Source organism: Heterodontus francisci, chromosome 30 (assembly GCF_036365525.1).
Source record: "Heterodontus francisci isolate sHetFra1 chromosome 30, sHetFra1.hap1, whole genome shotgun sequence".
Lineage (NCBI taxonomy): Eukaryota > Metazoa > Chordata > Chondrichthyes > Heterodontiformes > Heterodontidae > Heterodontus > Heterodontus francisci.
Window position 1 is genome coordinate 8633183 of NC_090400.1, and position 21785 is coordinate 8654967.

At 41.5% G+C, this 21785-nt stretch overlaps 1 protein-coding gene across 1 annotated transcript in view; it reads right to left on the reverse strand.

Moving 5' to 3' along the window:
* The window catches only part of zzef1 (zinc finger, ZZ-type with EF hand domain 1), a 305676-nt gene that overhangs the window by 158497 nt on the left and 125394 nt on the right, over positions 1-21785 (reverse strand). The window contains 6 exon segments of the mRNA XM_068010068.1: positions 2742-2880; positions 3345-3477; positions 4670-4831; positions 10155-10274; positions 17690-17854; positions 19300-19801. Of these exon segments, the coding sequence (XP_067866169.1) occupies positions 2742-2880; positions 3345-3477; positions 4670-4831; positions 10155-10274; positions 17690-17854; positions 19300-19801 (1221 nt within the window).

Consider the following 21785-nt stretch of genomic DNA (forward strand, 5'->3'; position numbering starts at 1 on the left):
ACACAGCGCATGCACAGAGAGAGTAGGAGCCAATCTGATGAAGTCAGCTGGCAGCTGCGTGGTCAATAATCATGGTTTTCTAAATGTCCTGCTATAACCTCCTTCATAATGGATTCCAGCATTTTCCCTGACAGATGTTAGGCTAACTGGCCTATAGTTCCCTGCTTTCTGTCTCCCTCCTTTCTTGAATAGAGATGTTACCTTAGCTATTTCCCAATCCGCTGAGGCCTTACCAGAATCTAGGGAATTTTGGAAGATCACAACTAATGCATCTACTATCTCAGCACCACTCCTTTTAAGACCCTAGGAAGCAGGCCATCAGGTCCTGGAGACTTGTAAACCTTAGCTGTAATAGTTTTCCCAGTACCTTTTCCCTGGTGATTGTAATTAATTGAGTTTCTCCCTGCCTTTCAGCTCATGATTTATAAGCATTTCTGGAATGTTATTTGTGTCTTCCACCATTTCCTTGTTTCCCATTAATTCCCCAGTCTCACCCTCTAATGGACCAATGCTTACTTTAGTTACTCCTTTCCGTTTTAAATACTTGTAGAAACTCTTACCATCTGTTCTTATATTTCTAGCTGGCTTTCTCTCATACTCTAATATCTCCCTTGTTATTTTTTTAGTCATTCTTTGCTGGTTTTGAAAATGTGTCCAATGCTCTGATCTACCACAAATCTTCACAGAATTGTGCACTTTTTCTTTCAATTTGATACTATCTTTAACTTCCTTCATTAGCCACGAATGGTGCATCCTTCTCCTAGAGTCTTTCTTTCTCACTGGAATACATTTTTGCTGAGAGTTATGAAAACCTCCTTAAATGTCTTCCACTGCTTCTCAACTGTCCTATCTTTTAACCTAATTTTCCAGTTCACTTTGACCCACACTTCATATTCTTATAATTGCCTTTATTTACGCGTGCAGTGGTGCTCCCTTCAGGTCGGTGTTGAGACCACTGCTTTGTTGGATATATATGTTAACAACCCGGACTTGAGTATTCAGGGCATAACTCCAATGTCTGCAGTTGACACTAAACTCTGAAATGTAGCAAACAGCAGGGAGGGTTGTAACAGACTTCAGGAGATCATAGACTGGTGAAAGGGGCAGACAGGTGATCTATAAAATTTAATGTAGAGAAGTGAGATTTGGTTCATTTTTGTGGGAAGATTAAGGAAAGGCAATATAAGCTAAATGGTATAATGTTAAAGGGGTGCAGGAATGGAGAGATTTTGGGGTGGACCTATATAAATCTTTGGAGATGGCAGGGCAAGCTGGGAAAACAGCATTGGGATACTTGGCTTTAATAATAGAGGCATAGAATACAAAAGCAAGGAAGTTATGTTGAACCTTTATAAATCATTGGTTAGAAGTATTGTGGCTAATTCTGAGCACAACACTTAAGGAAGGATGTCAATGCCTTCGAGGGGTTGCAAAGGAAATTGACGAGAATGGAGCCAAGAATGAAAGACTTCAGGTTTGAGGAGAGACGAGAGAAACTGGGGCTGTTCTCCTTATAGATAAGGCTAAAGGGAGATTTGGCAAAAGTGTTCAAAATAATTAAGGATTTTGATAACAGTAAATAAGGAGACACTTTCCTGTGGCAGAAGGGCAAGTAACCAGAGAACACAGAAGATAAATGGCAAAAGAACCAGAGGCAACATGAACATTTTCTACAGCCAGTTACGATGAACTGAAATGTGCTGCTTGAAAGGGTGGAGGAAGCAGATTCAATAATAACTTCCAAAAGATAATTGGATAAATACATAAAAGGGAAAAATTTGTTGGGCTATACGGAAAGAGGAGGAGACTGGGACCAATTAGATAGCTCTTTCAAAGAGCCAGCACAGGCAAGATGGACCAAATGGTCTTCTGTGCTGCATCATTCGATCAGTCTGATTCTCTTGAGTTTAGAAGATTGAGGGTTTATCTAATCAAGGCATTTAAAATGTTAAGAAGATTCGATCAGGTAAATACTGAGAAACTATTTCCTCTGGTGGTGTAATCCAGATTAAGGAGGCATAACCTTAAAATTTAATGTTTGGCTGCTCATGAGGGATATCAGCAAGCATTTTTTTTTTACATAAAAGGTAGTGGAAATCTGGAACATTCCCCCCACCACCCCTGGCCCAAAACAAAAGGCTGTGGAGCCTGGTGGGGTCATTTGGAGCTTTGAAGACTGAGACTGATGTATTTTTGTTGGGTAAGGACACTATTTTCCTGCCTTTGATCCATGTCCCTTGATGATCTTAAGATACAGATCAGTCATGATCTGATTAAAGAGGGAGCAGGCTCATGAGTCTGAACATCTTACTCTCATGTTCTGGTGTTCTTTTCCTCATAACTCAGCCCCTCAGACATGAAGGAGCAGGCCCTGTGGTACTCCTCTGAAACACGTCCACAGCATGGACATTTCCTTCCACGGACTGGTGACCAGAACTGATTAAAGTACTCAAGATGCAGCCTGATCAAAGAGCAATACAGGCAGAGCACAACTGCCTCCAACTCCACTGCTTCAGTTCAGTGTGGTATCCTCTGCGTTAACTGCTCCTCTGCATCCAAGAGTGTTTTATAATAGATTGCGTCCTCTTTAAAAATTATTTCCACGGCTGTTAAATCCCTGTACCCACAGCAAATAAAGCAAACCACACTGTGTTTTGGCTCAACTTCATCTGTCCAAGACCGTGAACGACAGCCTACAAAATTTGAGTCATTTATACTTCACATCAGAACCAAATTCTTACCAAGAAAGCACGTTTTGCAAAGATCCATGTCCGGACACTGAAGACAGCGGTAGCGATGCCAGGGGGCTATTTTATGACACCCATCACAGGATATTTCCACATTCAACAGGTCACAGTAACGTGCAACAAACATGTGCATCTGTCACAAAACACAAACAAATCCTTCGTTACAAGTTCCAGTCTTTAAAACATCAGGCACTGTTCCTTCAAAAACAGTGGAAGTCACTATTGAGTTAGTGGTCAGTAGAAGGAAAATACACTTCTCTGGTTATTTATCTCTCTTGCAGAATAACAGCAAAAAAAAAAATCACATTTACAGGACTATCACCTGCACAGAAATTTAAAAAAATTTGTGAAACAAATAAAATGTATCCAAGTACTCCTGGGGAAAAAGCACGTTTTTTTCCCCTCCACTCCCACAGGAAGTACATTGAACAGTATATTCTATTCCAACTCTTAGTGAATAAAAATATAACCGGTGTTAGAGAATTTTCACAAACCTGAGCTTTTGTTTATAACACTTAAATGCAAAGTGTTGCACGCCAACAACAAATGTCAGTTCGTGAGAGGGTTAAATTAATCCCGCTTAAAGCATCCGCTTACCCTCCTCTTCTCCTCAGCTGTTGCGCTAGACATCCTCTCATACCAGACACGAAGCTGTATTCCATCTTGACATTCCTCCATCCACTCTTTGTTGCATTCATAATCTGCAATCTCATCCTCTTCGCTCCACTGGCTAAATAAATACAAGACTCCATTCACAAACAGTCCAAAGTTTTAACAGTTTGAAACTTCATCTCGAGATCCAAAAACAGCTCCCTCCTCAGAAGGCTGTGCAGATCCTGGTCTGCTTTCCTGAGCTCCACCCTACACAAATTCCAGCAGCTCCAAAACCCAGTTTGTAGTAAATCTCACAATTCTTCCCATTTTATACCAAAGCTCTTACATCCTTCACCCTATCCTGTACAAAATCCCGCTTCCTTATCATCCAATTAGACACCAAATCTCACTCCCTATCACCCCATCCTGCATCAAATCGCCTTCAGCTATCTCCCCATCCTATAACAAATCTTACTCACGCATCACCTCATCCTCACCAACCTCGACTGACTGCCCAGCCCCTCAGTGCACTGAAATCAAAATTCTCCTCTTTTCCCATAGAACCTCCAGTGGCCTTTCTCGTTCCCACCTCCAGAATCTTCTGCAACCTTATTTCCCAGCTCACAACCTCTGATCTTCTAACTCTGGCCTTCAATTCTCTTCTCCAATTCCACCAAATCAGTGTTAGATTTGTCATCATATTCTGGAATCTCCTTCTCACTGACCACATCACTCCCCACGTTCAAAGGCCTCTTCAGACCCACATCAACCACATCCACAGTCACTTCCCCAACTCCTGTTTAACAAGGAGATATATATAATATAAGCTTTGTTATATTAAAGGTGCTGTATATCAGGTGCAAATATTAGGTAGCAGCCGTTGATGGGAGTTTGGATAATCTTGCTTGTAACAGAAAAATGGTTAGTGGAAGGAGAAACAAGGGTATAACACAGAAACCAACGATGGTGAATTCTGTCTCATTCATAAAAAATCTAAGATGTGGAATATCCTTTTGGAATTATCACGGAAATATATGCATCAGTTGCTGTTGGTAAAACTGCTCAAAAACAATTTAACTAGTTCACAATTTAATCCTTTTAAGTTGCTTAAACATCAGTCTTACACAAAGTCCTTCTTCCTCACACTAATATATTAAGTGGATATTCAGGGAATCAACAAATTACAGGGGTTTATTTAAATTTAAATATACAGCCAGATGACCTTTGCACAGTTCCAGTTTTACAACAGCTTGTAGCACCTGAAATCTCTGCACTGTTTTTATCACAAATATTTCAGCTGGTTAACACTGTGCTGCGGTTGTACTCACTGTATAGCACTATCGTGGATACTGATATTTTCTTGTGACATTGCCAGTAAGAGATCAGGTAACTTGATGTCATTGAAGAAGGGCATGTCCAGTGGCTCCCAGCCCATATCGAGCAGATGCAGCAGACAGGTCTGAACACAGGAGAGTGCTGGGAGTAGAGACCTAAAACAAACCAAAAGTACAAAAAGGGAGACGGTTCACTTTTGAGCTAAACTAAATTCTGGGATATTCCCCCTGATATGGCCTTCATCTCCACTCCCTTAAGTCTGAGGGACACAGACTTGAAAGGATATGGCAGCCAACTGGTATAGCAATCCACCGCCAGATCTGCCTGAACCACATAAAACAGGAATCGGGTCCTGCATTCGTCTGCCAAAACTGCTCACCACTACAGAATCATCCTGGGATGCAAAGATAACCCCCAGCTTCTTTTCTAGTCTTCTTAAACCCCTCTCCCCTGTCCCCTCCACCTCTCCTCCAACAATAAGTGCAAGGAGCTCATGGACTTCTTTGTCACTAAGATCGGGACCATCCTATCAGCTGCCTCTGTCGGGTCCCTCCCTTCCACTAGCCCAACTGGCAAAACTTCCTCTAATGTTCCTCCCTACCGTAGCCCTGAACTCGCATCTTTATCTAGTTTCTCTCCTATCTCCCCTCATAACCACTCTGAGCTCACCTTGTCTGAGACCCACCTTCTGTTCCCTCGATCCTATTCTCACTAAACTGAACACCCAACTTCCCCTCCTGGTCCCCATGTTAGCCGAAATGGTAAAAGGTTCTCTCTCTTCAGGTATCAACCCTCTCTCTTTGAAATCTACCGTCATCACTCCCTCCTCAAAAAAAAACAATCCTTGACCCCACCGCCCTTGCAACCTACTGTCCCATCTCCAAGCTTTCTTTCTGCTCCAAAATGCTTGAATGTTCTCACCTTTCCTGGAACTCTATGTTTGAATCCCTCCAATCAGGCTTCGGCCATGCCACAGTATCGAAAGAGCTCTTATCAAAGTCACAAATGACATCCTTCGTGACTATGACAAAGGTAAACTTTCCCTCCTCGACCTGTCTGCAGCCTTTGACATAGTTGACCACACCATCACTGGCAACTCCACTCCAAATTTTTTTGCATTCTTTCATGGGATGTGGGAGTCACATGGAATGTGGGTGTAGGCCAGCAGTTATTGCCCATCACTAATTGCCCTTGAGAAGGTGGTGCTTTCTTGAACCGCTACAGTCCACCTGGTGTAGGTACACCCACTGTGATGTTAGGGAGGGAGTTTCAGGATTTTGACCCAACGACAGTGCCTGCTTCAGTGTCTGCTTCAGTGTCTGAGGAGTTTCAAATGGGGAACATTGTGCAATCAGCGAACATCCCCACCTCTGACCTTAAATTGTAGGGGAGTTCATTGATGAAGCAGCTGAAGTTGGTTGGGCCTCGGCCACTACCCTGAGGAACTCCTGCAGTGATATCCTGTTACTGAGATGACTGACCAACAACCACAACCATCTTCTTTTATGCTAGGTATGACTCCAACCAGTGCAGAATTTTCCCCGATTCCCACTGTCTCCAGTTTTGCTAGGGTTCCTTGATGCCAGACTCGGTCAAATGCTGCCTGATGTCAAGGGCAGTCACTCTCATCTCACCTTTGGAGTTCAGCTCTTTTGCCCATGTTTGGGCCAAGGCTGTAATGAGGTCAAGAGCTGAGTGGCCCTGGTGGAACCCACAGAGTGTCACTGAGCACGTTATTGCTGAGTATGTGCTACTGGATAACACGGTCAACAACCCGTTCCATCACTCTGCTGATCAGGAGTAGACTGAGAGGGTGGTAACTGGCCAGTTGGATTTGTGTACAGGACATACCTGGGCAATTTTCTACATTGTCGGGTAGATGCCAGTGTTGTAGCTGTACTGGAACAGCTTGGCTTGGGGCTCAGCCAGTTCCGGAGCACAAGTCTTCAGTACTATTGCTGGAATGTTGTCAGGGCCTTTAGCCTTTTCAGTATCCAGGGCCTTCAGACATTTCTTGATATCACATGGAGTAAATCGAATTAGCTAAAGACTGGCATCTGTGATGTTTGGGGACCTCAGGAGGAGACAGAGATGGAATATCTACTCAGCACTTATGGCTGAAGATGGTTGCAAAGGCTTCAGCCTCGTCTTCTGCACTGATGTGCTAGGCTCCATCATTGAGGATGGGGATATTTGTGGAGCTCCCTCCTCCTGTTTGTCGACCACCATTTATGACTGGATGTGGTAGGACTACAGAGCTTAGATCTGCTCCTTTGGTTGTGGTATTGCTATACTCTGTCTGCTGCATCTGCTTCCGCCAGTTGGAATGCATGTAGTCCTATGTTGTAGCTTCACCAGGTTGACACCAGGTATGCCTGGTGCTCTTGCATTCTTCATTGAACCAGGGTTGATCATCCCCCCCTACCCCCCGTCCCCCCAAGCCGGCTTGATGATAATAGCAGAGTGGGGGGTATGCCGGACCAGATTGTGGTTGAATACAATTCTGATGCTGCTGATGGCTCACAGCGCCTCATGGATGCCCAGTTTTGAGTTGCCAGATCTGTCCCATTTAGCACGGATTGATCCTCGCAACAGTCAAAACAGGTGCGCCATTGATTCTATTAAGAATTGGACTGCCCTACAAGACTGTGTGTTTAGGCGACAGGAACAGTTGACTGTTCAACTGATGCTCAACTCAGGTAGACCTAACAACCAAGGTAACAATCTTCAATCATCAACAGATCTAAGTCTAAAGAATTTCTAAAATCTGGGGTGGATCACATAGCATTCCTCCTTGCAGAATGGAAAGCCAAGAGATGCTAAATTCTGCAAACATTGTCACAAAGAGCAGCAAAGAACCTCTCTCCAAATTTCCCAGCATGTTAGGTCACAGCCCAAAGATTCAATGATTTCAAATCTGATTCTAAAAGAACTGGAGCAACTCCCAGATTGTTGCAGAACACAGTCTATTACAACTAGCTGTGACTAGATTTTTCCCTTCTTCACTCAAAGTCCTTGGGAATGCAAACTCTCAGCTGCATCAGTAGCCTCAGTAAGCTAAACCTGCTGGTGACTTGTCTCCCATTTAGTTTTGATGAAAAGTCACAGACCTGAAACGTTAGCTTTGCTTCTCTCTCCACAGATGCTGCCAGACCTGCTGAGTATTTCCTGCATTTTTTAATTCAGATTTCTAACATATGCAGTATTTTACTTTTAATTTATTATCCCATTTAGTCCATCTGGCTTTGGAATGTTCACTGTTCTGAGTGGTCAGAGAATATGGTTACTAAAGTACTTCCATTTTTTGTTAAATTTTGAGGTGTTTTAAAACTGGAAAAAGGATTCCATAGGTGCTGGACTTCGTTTTTTTTTTAAAAAGAGGTTATCATGTCATCATAAGGTCTTTTGGACTTCATTTGTAAACAGCCCTTACTGGAAGTCACCTGTCTTCAGACAATTACCCAGCAATTTTTTTTTTAAACTTGGAGAAGATGTTTACAGAGAAGTGACAGATCAAGATTTATAGGGGTCAGGAGGAATGACTCGAGATTATTTTTGGTTTCACTTTGGTCAGTTGGAGTTTTAAAAAACCAGCCGAGAAAGTAAAACCCCAGCTCAGCCTGTTCCATCTCTTTGAAAAGCCTGCCATCTTTTCCATCTCTGAGAAGCTCTGGGAAGCAAGTCTAAGAAAGAGAGAAATTGATAATGCATTCCTCCTGAAAGGCCTGCCTGAAACCCCGTTGCCACATTTCTCCTGAGATGCTGGAAAAACCTGCTGGATAAATCCTCGCCGCTGCCTGACCAAATAGCTCCAGAGAAAGATCCCAATGACAGCCGTCTATACATATTTGGTTCACCAAACCAAAAAACAGGACATCTTTCCATATCTTCTCTTTTTTTTCTTCAAGAATTAGCAAGTATTTTATGGTTTTTTTTTTGTAATAGAACTCTAAGGAGAAAATCTCTTTTTTGGTTAACTGGTGTGTGTGTGTGTGTGTGTGTGAAAAAGGGAACTTTCATATTTCAATCTGTGTGTTAATGCTTTGCTTCGATATTGGTTAGATCTTGTTTCATAATAAACTGATAATTTTGTTATTTATTAAAGAAACCTGGTTGGTGTATTTTATTCTGGAATTTAAAAAAAAAAGAGTCTATGGTTATCCGTATCACTGACTGGGTAAACATTTAAATATATGTTGTGACCTGTGGAGAAGTGGAATGAGAAAAAGCAGTGTACTCCTCCCGCCTCGGTCGCAACAGTATATTAGTGATATTCTCCAAGACAAGTCTAGAAACTGAAAATTTAATAAAGAATATTCAACACGAGATTCAAGAGGGAAGAACTGAAAGGCTATAATTATCAGGAACGACTGAACAGGCTGGGGTTCTTTTCTCTAGACAAGAGAGGGCTGAGGGGTGATCTAATAGAATTATGAAGGGGTTTGATATGTCTCTACATCGACCCTTTTCACTTGTGGGGGAAGTTCAAAACTAGTGTCCGTAAATATAAGGTACCAATAAATCTAACAAGGAACTCAGAAGCAGCCTCTTTATCCAGAATGTTTGAATGTGGAACTTGCTACCATATGGAGTAGTTGAAGCGAACATAGATGCATTTAATGGAAGCTGGATAATCACATGAAGGAGAAATGAATAGAAATATTTGCAAATAGGGTTAGATGAAATAGGAGGAGGCCCATGTGCAGCATCAATACTGCCAGAGACTAGTTTGGCTGAATAGTTCTTTTGCGTGCAAATTCCATGCAAGAGCTTGAAACGAGACTATGATCGTTGCAGCCACAAGTTCTAGGATCTGTATATAGAGTACTCCTAAAGCCTTAGTAAGGGAGATTTTTCTTTGAAAGATTCTGAAGGAATTTAGTGGTAGAGGATATGGTGAAATATTTTTCAGATTTTGACTGTCTGATAGTGGTACTCTGAGTTAGTATTGTATTAAACGCAGTCTCTTAGATGTGAAGGTCTTGCAGCTATGGTTAAGTATATATTGTTTAGATCTGTCGGACATCCCACTTGGATCCTGTTCACCTGTTGAACCAGTGTCTGGATTGAAAGCAAGGAAGATGGGTGAACAAGCCCTCAAAAGGTTTACAAAACATCAAATTCCTGGAACTAAACATCCATGTTTATACAGTACATATTCTAAATCTGGGGGCTCAGAGGCCAAAGAACTGCAAATGTGAAAAAACCTGAAAGCAAGAGTGAGGACACCAAAAACAACATCTGCATCAACAACCAATTCCAACATAGAAAACGCAGAAGAGCAATAGCAAGTAAAAGAATTAAGAGCTGCTCAAGAAAAAGTATTGTGCAGAAATGAACCATACAAAGCTCTTAAATGGAAACCTCTGCTCCCATGGGCAAATTGGCCTGCCCTAAAGTATAGGGGAAATAAATAAATGCAAAAATTATTGTTGAATTTCAGCATCGAGTCTGTTCAATTTAACCACATGTACCTACCAATCTTTCTCAGTGTTAAACTGACGGACAGCATTGACCAGGAGCAGCACAAGATTGTAGTAAGCCTGTCGGAGTTCATTCCATCGCTCCTTTCCACAGCCCTCCAACTGCTGATGATAGCTGCAGACACAAAGCCAGCATTAGAAACAGTTCTCCGCTGTCATAATATAAAGTGACAGACATTAATAAAGCGGATACACAAAACGTGTACCTAGATAAAGCATTTTTCACATAAGTATAAAACGAACTCGTCCAACCACACAAGCACAGCTTTGTATTAAGTAGAACAAGGACATGCTTTTGCATAGTGCCTTTTAATCTAGTGAAACATCCAAAGCACTTCACAGAAATGTTAATAAAATTTGACAACGAGCCACACAGGGAGATATTAGGGCAGATGACCAAAAACTTGGTCAAAGAGGTAGGCTTTAAGGGACATCTTAAAGGGGAGGGAGGCAGAGAGGTTTAGCAAGGGAATTGCAGAGCTTAGAGCCTCGGCAGTTGAAGAGCGATGAAAATCAGAGATGCATAAGAGGCCAGAATTGGAGCAGCATAGATTGTAGGGCTGGGGCAAGATACAGCTATAGGGAGCAGCGAGGTTATGGAATGATTTGAAAACAAGGAAGAGATTTTTGAAATCAAGGTGCGTAACCAGGATCCAATGTAGGTCAGTGAGCACAGGGGTGACAGGTGAACAGGACTTGGTGTAAACCAAGATAAAGGACAGCAGAGTTTTTTGATATTAGAGGGTGTAAGGTGAGAGCATTTATTCCCCACAACTCCCTGACTTTTTTTAAATGCAGGGCTGAAGAAAACAAGTTTTGTATTTAAGATGAAGGATGAAGAAAGCAAAGTTTTGATTTTTTGCAACCGATGCAAATTTGCACCAAACGTGATTTTTACTGCAACTGGAGATGGAGGCCGAATTGTAAACTTTAAAAATATTGCAGCAGATGGACAATATTCTTTTATAATTACAGAAAATACCCATGCCCTCTGCTCTCTAGCTCAAGTATTTTGTTGGAAGCTGGGAGCAAGCGAGCAGAGTTTTTTTTTTTAAGAGATACAGCACTGAAACAGGCCCTTCGGCCTACTGAGTCTGTGCCGACCATCAACCACCCATTTATACTAATCCTACACTAATTCCATATTCCTACCACATCCCCACCTGTCCCTATATTTCCCTACCACCTACCTATACTCGGAGCAATTGCTAATGGCCAATTTACCTATCAACCTATGTGTACTCCAACTTATATTGGAGTACACAGCCTGGGTCTCTCAGCTTAAGGTTCATTCCAATCAAGCAGTATAACTCTGCACACTCCCAAAAAGCTAAATGCAACATTAGCAGTATCTACTGGGAGAACAGAAAAGTGGATACCATATGCATTATATAGACATATATATTATATATACACAACAGGAGAAATGGGTCACTTCCAAAGAATTATGGTCCATTGGTTGATCACCATCTGGATCTGTACAAGAGAAAATGCACCAAGTGAAAAAGCACTGTGCTTTTTTGACCAACCAGTTAAAGATGAACCAGATGTGCCTCCCACCTTGGAAGATGTTACAGCAGTGCTAAAAAAAGTCATCTGGTAAAGCATCTGGTGCTTTAGGATTAGTCTGCTTCATGAACTGATTTTGCATATCAGCAGCATGTGGGACAAAGATCCCTAGGAAATTAGAGATGCCCAAATCATAATGTACAAGAACAAAGGTGACAAGTCAGATTGCAACAACTACTGCAGCATTTCACTGTGTAGTTTGTCATGCTCACAAAAGGAAAAGTGATGAACTGAAGTGAACTGGAGCAATTATGAACTGTAAAATGTACTGGTGGATTAAATGACAAAAAATGGACACATTTTGCTGCAGACAAGATGGAGTAAGTGGTCAGGTGACCCCTCTTGCACTGCAAATATACGTCATGACTGTTGGAGACTAAAATCATCACATCTGGAAGACGCATTAAAATGCTAAACAGGCCATTCAATGCTAAATGTCTCCTATCTTCAAGAATTAGGCTGACAAAGACCGTTACAGACAGAGCAACTCCCAATGCAAAGCCAAGATAATAGGTGGAAAATAACACCATTTTATCAAGATAAACCACATTCCAACCCCTTTGTGCAATAATGGACCTACTTTCAAAGACACTGAATGGACACACCAGTGGAGAGCATCTACGGTCACCTGATCGAAACCCAGCCGGATCAGGGTTTTCTTTAAAAAAGAAATTTCACAGAGAGAGAGAAAGCCAGCCAGCCAGTGATGAAGCGGAGACATCCTTTCCAGCCAAGACTTAGACCCTTCCTGTAACACCTCTAAACCACTGAGGCAGAGACTCCAAAGGTGACCTTGAAAACTCCCCATCTGAGAAACTTTAACAAGATTTTCCACTGTCTTTGTCTGAGTCTTAAACAATGGAATCTACAGTACTTCAGTGAACTAAGACACGGAACATCAGGCCTGTAACGCTATTAAAAATTCCGCCTGGAAACCACAAAGGTTTCAAAGTGAACTCATTTCACAACAATTGAACTGAAATGCATGCTACCCTCTAACCTCCTTTTCTTTTGTGTGTGCATGTCTGTGTCTGAGAGTGGGTGAGGCTGTGAACATTTTCAGGTACCATTTAATAAATAGTTATCTTTCTTTTTAAACCAAAGAGAAAACCTGTCATTTGATTGTTTATATGACCCTTAAAACATTGAGAGACTAAAACACATGTAAAAAAACTATCTGTGATGAGCTGAAAGGTGAAAAGTGGAAGTCATCCACACCATTTCCCACCTATCCATAACAAGTTGGAAAGATCTTTGCCTGGATAGTGCTCAGTTGCCTACAAAAACTTGCCAATGACATCTATCCAGAAAGTCAACGTGGGTCAGAGCTGGTCATTAAACCACAGATATGATCTTTACATTGAGACAACTTCAAGAAAAGTGCAGAGAACAGCAGAAGCCACTACATGTTGCTTTTGCAGACCTGACCTTCGATCTGGTTAGCAGAAGTGGTCTATTTTCCCTTCTTCAAAAAAATTGGTTGTCCTCCAAATCTACTCCAGATTATGACATTTTTCCACTGTGAAATGAAAGGAAGAATCATCTCCAATGGAATGGCATCTGATTCTTTCCCAATACTCAGTGCAGTAAAGCAGGGTTGTGCTCTTCCACTAACACTATTTGGCATCTTCTTCTCCTGCCTCCTCTTGTATGCTTTTCGGAATAAAGATTTTAGAGAAGGCGCATTACTACACGCAGATCAGACAGAAGACGGTTCAACCTACCCAGATTGAGAGCAAAGACGAAAGTGAGACATGTTCTGATATGTGAACTCCTGTTTACGGATGATGCAGCCTTTGTGGCAAAATCGTCTAAAGGCCTGCTCTAATTTTTAAGTGCCTTCTCAACTGCTACAGAGGAATTTAGATTAGATTAGAGATACAGCACTGAAACAGGCCCTTCGGCCCACCGAGTCTGTGCCGAACATCAACCACCCATTTATACTAATCCTACACTAATCCCATATTCCCAACAAACATCCCCACCTGTCCCTATATTTCCCTACCACCTACCTATACTGGTGACAATTTATAATGGCCAATTTACCTATCAACCTGCAAGTCTTTTGGCTTGTGGGAGGAAACCGGAGCACCCGGAGAAAACCCACGCAGACACAGGGAGAACTTGCAAACTCCACACAGGCAGTATCCGGAATCGAACCCGGGTCCCTGGAGCCGTGAGGCTGCGGTGCTAACCACTGCGCCACTGTGCCGCCCATAATTTAGGGTTATGATCAGCCTACAAAAGACAGTGACAGTGACTCAAGGTGGTCAGTCTGAAGCAGCATTACAACTAAACAAGATTGAATTGAACAATGTAGACAAACTTTGCTACTTGGGGTCAACAGTCTCAAGTGAAATGAAGCTTGATGAGAAGATATTAGCTTGTATTGGTACTCCTGCTGCAATATTTGGAAAACTTCAGGCAAGAGCCTGGAAAAACCCCAAACTCCCACTTGACAAAGAATCTATGATGCCTGCATATTAAGTAGGCTGCTGTATGGTGCTGAAACTTGGACTACACATCAGAAGCAGGAATGCAGATTGAATTCATTGCATACGGGTTGCTTGAGAAAGATCCTTTGGATCCACTGGTAGCATAAAATCCCCAACATAGAAGTACTGCAGCTTTCTAATTCAGAAAGTGTCATGGCAATGCTCAAGCAATATTGACTACGATAGCTAGGCCACGTTGTTAGAATGGATGACTGTCACCTACCAAACGTTGCACTGTATGGAGAGCTTGATGGTGCCAGTAGGTCCACTGGGTAGTCAAAGCTAAGATACATGGACTTAAGCAAGCAAGATATCATTTCACGTCAGACTGACGTAAACAGCTGGGAACTGTCTGCACATGATCGAAGTATGGTACCGAAGTCTCCACACTAGAGCACAGATATCTGAAGAACTACATTTTCAGACCGCCACAGAAAAGCACTGTTGCAGGAAGGAGCATGCGGCAGTAACCCCTGCATCAGCGAATGACGACCTATGATCCTCTCACTGCAACTGGCACTGCCTTGCTAAAATTGGGCTGTACTCCCACCTGAAGATTCAACAGATGAGCAGTAGATGTGAATCACTGACAACGATGCAAAGCCAAAGAGAAGATGTACATTAAAAAAAGGCAACTGATCATTTGTACTTATTTTCAAAATACAATTGATAAAGCAATCATCTCAAATTGGACACTTCTACTCCTGTTGATTTTTAAAATATTTGTCTATAACTGGCGAACGTGATGACTTTGAGGAAGTGGTTAGGAGGCATAACTAAACTGATTGTACTGAGGATGGAAGCCAACTCATAGGTACAGTTAACAAGACGAGCTTTTGCAATTATATGTTAATTCAGGTTTCACCACCAATGTGTCAAAGCACACTTTCCCAAGTTACAAGGTTGTAGGTTCAAACCCCATTTGGGGTTTCCCACATATAATCTAGGCTGACATCTTCAGTGCAGCTGGTGAGATGTTAAACCAACACACTGTCTGTTCAGATGGATATGATCACTTGTCAACATTTGTAGGGATGTCTCCCAATGTTCAGGCCAACATTATCTCAACCATCACCAGAAATGGATTAGCTGGTCATACTTCTCAATGCTGTTGTGGGATCTTCCTGTTAGCAAAATGTCCTACATAGCAACTGTGACTAGACATCGATAGTAATTCACTGTATGTTCAGACATCCCGAGTACAACTTTAAGGGATTAAAAAAAATCCAAGTTCCTTTTTTTGTGATCCAGTCATTTCTCTTCCTTCTCTTTTTGAATAATAGGAACTCTGAATGCAAACAATTCCAAAAAATGTAAATGTGGAATTGACAATGAAATTCATTCAATATCAAATGTTATCATTTCACAGGACTTCAAAGTCTCAATTCTCCAATGAATTTCCATATATGAACAAAGTTTATGATTTTATAACTAAGATATTCTAATCCAAAAAAAAATTAACCTATCTTCAAAAAGGGGTATACATGTTCTTCTCCTCATCCCAATCATTTCCATTATACTTAAAACAATATACTGATTCCTTCCAACTCCCCTAAGTAAATACCTCAGAAGAAAACAGTGCAAAACATTGCATCGAAGGATAAGCATTATCTGCTTAATGTAGAAAAAGAGAAAGAGGGATGTATTACCATGCACAGTTGGCTGCGAAATGATGCACGGAAAGTTTTATTTAGGTTTTTAACCATATGTTTGTAATAAACTTGTGGAAAAGGCTGACTTCATTAGCAGCCAACTGCCATGTCACCATACACACACAAACTGATTCTCCAATTGCATGAGAGACCAGAGCATGCATCACTTGTAAAAACTGGTAATATTCTTTTTTTTTTTATAAACTTCAGAGAACATTCTGAAGCAAAACAAAATGAACTCATCAGAAAATGGCATCTTCACCGATGGATTTCACAAGCGTTTATGCTACAGAAAAGATCACTTCCAACATAAGACGCTCAGCGTATTTATTTTGACTGCAGTTAATGAAAGCAGCATGTAATTAGGCTAAAGAAATAAGATGATGCAGGTTCAATCTCCAGCCTGTGCTGCTAGCTGATTGCACGGGGTGCACTGAACAAGCGTCCACTGGCCTCAGTAATCCTAAGCTTGGAGGAGGTGGCAGGAGAAAAATCAGCCAGGTTTCCTGCTCCTGGCTACCTTAAACCACCCCTGCTGCCTGGAAAATCTGAGCATATACACCAGTCGAGGACAGGACTGGGCATGGCTGTTATATTCCCAAAGTTGACTCGGCTGCCAACACTTACTATCATGGTTCCCACATGAAAAGCAGCCACTTAAGCAAGGTACCAGCACCTCATAACTGTGTCATGCCAAGAGTCTATGAAGGGAGTAACACGTGTTTTTCTTGGTTAGCCTATATTTGAACATAAAACAAATTGTGTAAACTAGAACACCTCAGCTTCCTCAGAGGATGTTATTTACGAAGATAATACAAGTAATTTCTAGTTAAATTTAAATATGGCACATCAATGCCTGACGTAGTGCAGTGATCTACAAACAGTACATTTAGTAGCACAGGAGACGTAGAGTTGGCACCGTGCAGTTTTGTTAATGGGGAATCTACAACCTAGAAAATACACAGGAATGAAAAGCAACCAAAGCCAGCATGGAGATGATCACTGGCTCGAAGGACCCAGAAACAGTGGTGTCCCAGGGCTATGCAATGCTGAAAATCAACCACGGTTCAAAGAGTCTTCAGCAGGGCCATCAAGGAAGAACTTTTTAAAATCTGACTCTAGACTTATAATCCTCTTAAAATTTTCTTTATAGCTCCGTTTTTTTTGCCAGCAGTTACAATGTAAGAATATAGGAATATCGGATAAGATCAAGAGGAAGCCATTCAAGCCCCTTCAGTCTGTGCTGCCATTCAATTTGATCATAGCTGATCTGTTTAATACCATTTTCCAACCTTGGCGCCACATCCCTTAATACCCTTACCTAACAAAACTCTCATCAATATCAGTTTTGAAATTTTCAATTAACCCTCAGCCTCAATAGCTTTTTGGGGCGAGTGCGCCAGATTTCCACTATCCTTTGTTTTAAGAAGTGCTTTGTAACATCACCCCTGAACAGTCCAGTTCTAATTTTAAGGTTGTGCCCCCTTGTTCTGGACTCTCCCCACCAGAGGAAATAGTTTCTCTCCATCTCCCCTAACAGCACTTTAAAAGCTGCTTTACTGAACATAGAGGCCAGGAAAACTTAAAGTGTAGATCCTCTATCCCTACCACTAACTAGGGTTTCTGATAAAAATCCCAAGGTAAATCACATAAAACCTGTATTAGCTGCACAGCAGAGAAAAACTAGATAAACAATGCAAATAACTTGTTACTAAATAGCATGTCACCCAGTTGGATAGAGGTCAGGTACTCAGTCGCTTAGTCACCATGGGATACCATTACTCAGGTTCATAAGGTCGAGTCTTGTCCCATACCTGATCAATTCCTTCTGACAGGCTAATATTTCCTGCAAAAAGAGAATGCAGGAGAACTGGAAGAGATGAGGTTGTCCCAGTGACTGCAGGCATTCACTCACTGCATGCAGAACATCAATGATACTCTTGGCCTGGGCCTTCCGCATGGACAGAACCTGTAAAACACTGCAAAGGATTGTTGTTTTAAAACACAAGTAACCTTTTGTCAGTACAAGGTGCGTCGCTACTCCCACTCGGCACAATCTTTCATAGCCTACTCATCGGAAAGATCAATTAGCACCAAAACAGATTACTTGATGCATTGTGATCTTAATGTGAAAAGTGGCTGCACAGAAATATATAGTAATTTGCCAAAATTGAACTTCAAGCTCTTTTGTAAAAATAAGGCTTAGTTAGACATGGGAGAACATATTGGAAAACCACATTCCTCTGACAGATTGAGCTACAACATTAATATGGTGTACATCACAATTCTTATTTACAAATGCCACAAATCAATGCACCAGCACTAAGTGGACTACCTGCTCTGAGGCCTCTGCCATTAGCCGCTGGATGTGGGGCAAGAGTAGCTCGTGACCCCCTCAAATTGCACTCCTCTCTTACTGCCCGTAAGCAAGTAGTTGGCCTTGCTTGGCACATCCCCACAGTCGAGGTTGCACTTCAGAGACGCAGTGGAGCGCAAACATGAATCAGATTACACTACACCATGGTACTGCCCATATCTGTAACACTCCAATGGGACCTTACAAGCCTAGTGTAAAAAAAAACAAAAGAAAACTTCTCAAAGAGGTGCTGGTGTCTTAAAGCCCAACAGTGACCAATACAGCGTATTGCCAGCCACATAAATCAGCATCTGCAAGTCGACCAGATGTGACCTGACTTTAATATAACTTGGCCTCCTACCTAGACCTTGAATTTTGTCACACTAATAGCCAATATGACTCAAATTCATAGCTGGCGCTTCAAGGTTCAATCGCTCCTCTAATTGGATAGCTCTTTCAAAGAGCCAGCACAGGCACCATGGGTTAAATGGCCTGCCTCTGTGCTGTATGACTCTAAGGTTCTTCATAATCAACAAACTTCACAGTCCAGTTCCAACTCATTCAGAACAGTAAGCCGGCTTCATTTATCACACTGAACAGCTCATGAGTTTAGTTTTTATTGGCCAACATCATTAAGTTTGTGGCCAAAATAACCTTGCAACTCAGTAGACAGTTTGTATTGAGTCTTGAGCACAATTTCCTACCCTCAGTACCTGGCTTACACTTAAAAGTGGGCGCAGTCATATCAAATCCAAGGCAGCTCCCAGCAGCAGTTCAACCTCATGACCAAAGCTGCCATGAAATTGCTAAATATCTCATTTCTTCCATCGTACTTCTCCCCCTATACCCCATGTACTGACTGCTTCTGAAAGGACACAGTGCAATTTTACAGCAGATTATAATAAATGGTAAATTAAATGTTAATTGAAACAAAAATTAGTTTCAATTTATATTTCCTTCCATTTTTCCCACTCTTAACCACTAAATTACCTACTCGCATTCTCCTTGAAATGCAAATACTCATGCAAATTGTATTTGGTTTGACATATTAAGACCTAACCAGCTTACCCTTCAGAAGAAATGTTGGAATCCTTCATGAAGTCTAAAATGTTCTTCAAAATTGGATATTTGTCTTGGATTGGGACCATTTTAAACTCTTCCATAGACCTGAGTGACAGTAACCTAAGTCGGCCTTTACCAAATGTAGGCTTGGGTTTGAAGCTGAAAGGGGAAGGCAGCTCAACATAAGGAGATACAAGGTTCTCACTGGGTGTTGTGCTCACTGAAGAAGCTGGGCTCTCACACTGCGGTGGACCAGCAGTATCGAGGTCATCCCTTGGAGCTGTGGCAGCCTGAACTGTTTGCTGGGGCTTTTCTATCGATGTGTTCTGCAATACTGTGGACTCAGCAGTTACGTGCTGTACCAGGGGGTCATTGGCCTTGGCCAAAACTTCATTCTGTTCTTGCAAAGTATCTGTCCTCTTAACATCAGAAAAAGAGCCAAGGCTTTTTTTTGTTGGGAATGGTGAAAATTTTAGTAGCAAAAGGCTCTTTTCAATCCAGCTTTCATCTGCAAAGAAATAAAAATGGTTAATTATATCTATGAAATTACAGCAATAAGTAGAATAAAAACACACATTTTAGACAAATACAGTACTTCCTCTATAGATTGTAAAATATATTTTAAAACCTTTGTACCAATCATTCAAATACCTACTCCCAAATACCAGTGCTGCTTTGCACTATCTTTGCATTCAGATAACTTAAAGAAAAGTTAATCCTAGACAAAGTGTCCGTAATTATATAAAGATTATCCACATAGTGGGAAAAAATAAAGTGATAAAGTTGCATTAGTAAACTCCATCAGAATAATCTGGCATTCTGGTTTTCGAATTTTTCCACAAAGGCTAGGTTATGATCAATATATACCAGTGTCTCTTTGCAGTCATAGTGGACATAGACCTCAAAATGCTTAAGAGCTAGTAATAAGCCGAGGGTTTTTTTTTTCCCACTGTCGAATATCTTTTTTGGCGTCTATTTAGCTTTCTGGAAAAATATCCCACTGGCCTTTCTATCCCTGATTCATCATCTTGTAACAGGCCTGCAATGACCCCCAGGTCACTAGCATCAATTGGTTCCTTGAAGGGCTTAGAGCAGGCAACCCTAGTTCATTAATCAAAATGACTTTCAGCCTCTCAAAAAATGCTTGGCCCTCCCCTGACCACACTACCTTGGTTTTCTTTTTTAGTTAATCTGTCAGTGCAGCAGCTGTAGCACTAAAATTTGGTGCAAACTTGCAGTAGAAACCATATATCCCCAAAAACCTCATGATTTCTCACTTAGTTTTGGGGTAGGGAACTCCAGCAATGGTTGTACTTTTGCTGTTCTTGTCAACACTTGTCATTGCCCTACTATATGCCTGAGGTAGATTACTTTGGCTTTTGAAAATACACTTTTGGCAAGATTCATCACAAAATCAGCCAATTGTAATTTTCCAAATAGATCTTCTTGTTGTTCCAAGTGGTTCTTCCAAGTATCACTGTATAAACAGCACATCATCAAAATAAACCAGAGAGTTAGGAACACTGGCTACCATTTGATTCATTAGTCTTTAAAAAGTGGCTGGGGCATTCTTTAACCCAAATGGCATCACTCGGCATTGGAAAAAACCGTCTTGGTGCGACAAAGACCAATATTTCTTTAGCTTGGGGCGTTAAAAGATCCTGCCAGTATCCCTTTAACAAATCTATTTTCACTGCCCACTGTCAATACAGTCTTCCAAGTGAGGAATTGGGTAGGAGTCTGCCTTTGTTACATTAACCTTTCTGTAGTCTATGCAGAATCTAGTTGAACCGTCAGGTTTAGGCACTAATACTACTGGGAAACTCCAGCTGCTTTGACTGGTTCAATTAGGTGGTTTTCCAGCATGCATTGGATTTCTGCTTTTACCTGGGCCTGTTTCTCTGGACTTAAGCAATAAGGATGCTGTTTTATAGGAAAGGATTCCCCTATATCCACATTATGTGTGCCTAAGGTTGTACATTCTGGTTTATCCCTACAGTCTCTTAAATGCCGTGGGTAACCTTGTTAGGTCTCCTCGTTGCTCTGCATCTAAATATGAAAACATAGTGTCTAATCTCACTAACAATTCAGTATTATCTAACCGGATAGTAGGAGGTTCAATTTGAGAATTGTCTAGGCCTCCTTCTGCCTGATCCTCACTATCCCTTTCATCCTTCCCTGTCCCTACTACCTGACATATCTGTGCTTGCTTATCCTCCTCCCGGTGATGATATTGCTTCAACATATTGATATGACACAGCCGATTCTTTTTCCGGCGATCTCGGGTGTCAGTCAAACAATTTACTTTACCAATCCTTTTGACCACTTTATTTGGAGTTAGGTGACAGATCAGCCTTGATCTCACTGAATGGCAGAACAGGTTTGAGGGGCATATTGGCCTCCTTTTGTTCCAATGTTCTCTCAAGAAACCTTTCTTCCACCTTCTGTGTGCCTGTTGCAAATCTACAATTTTTTTTTTTGGAGGTGAGTGG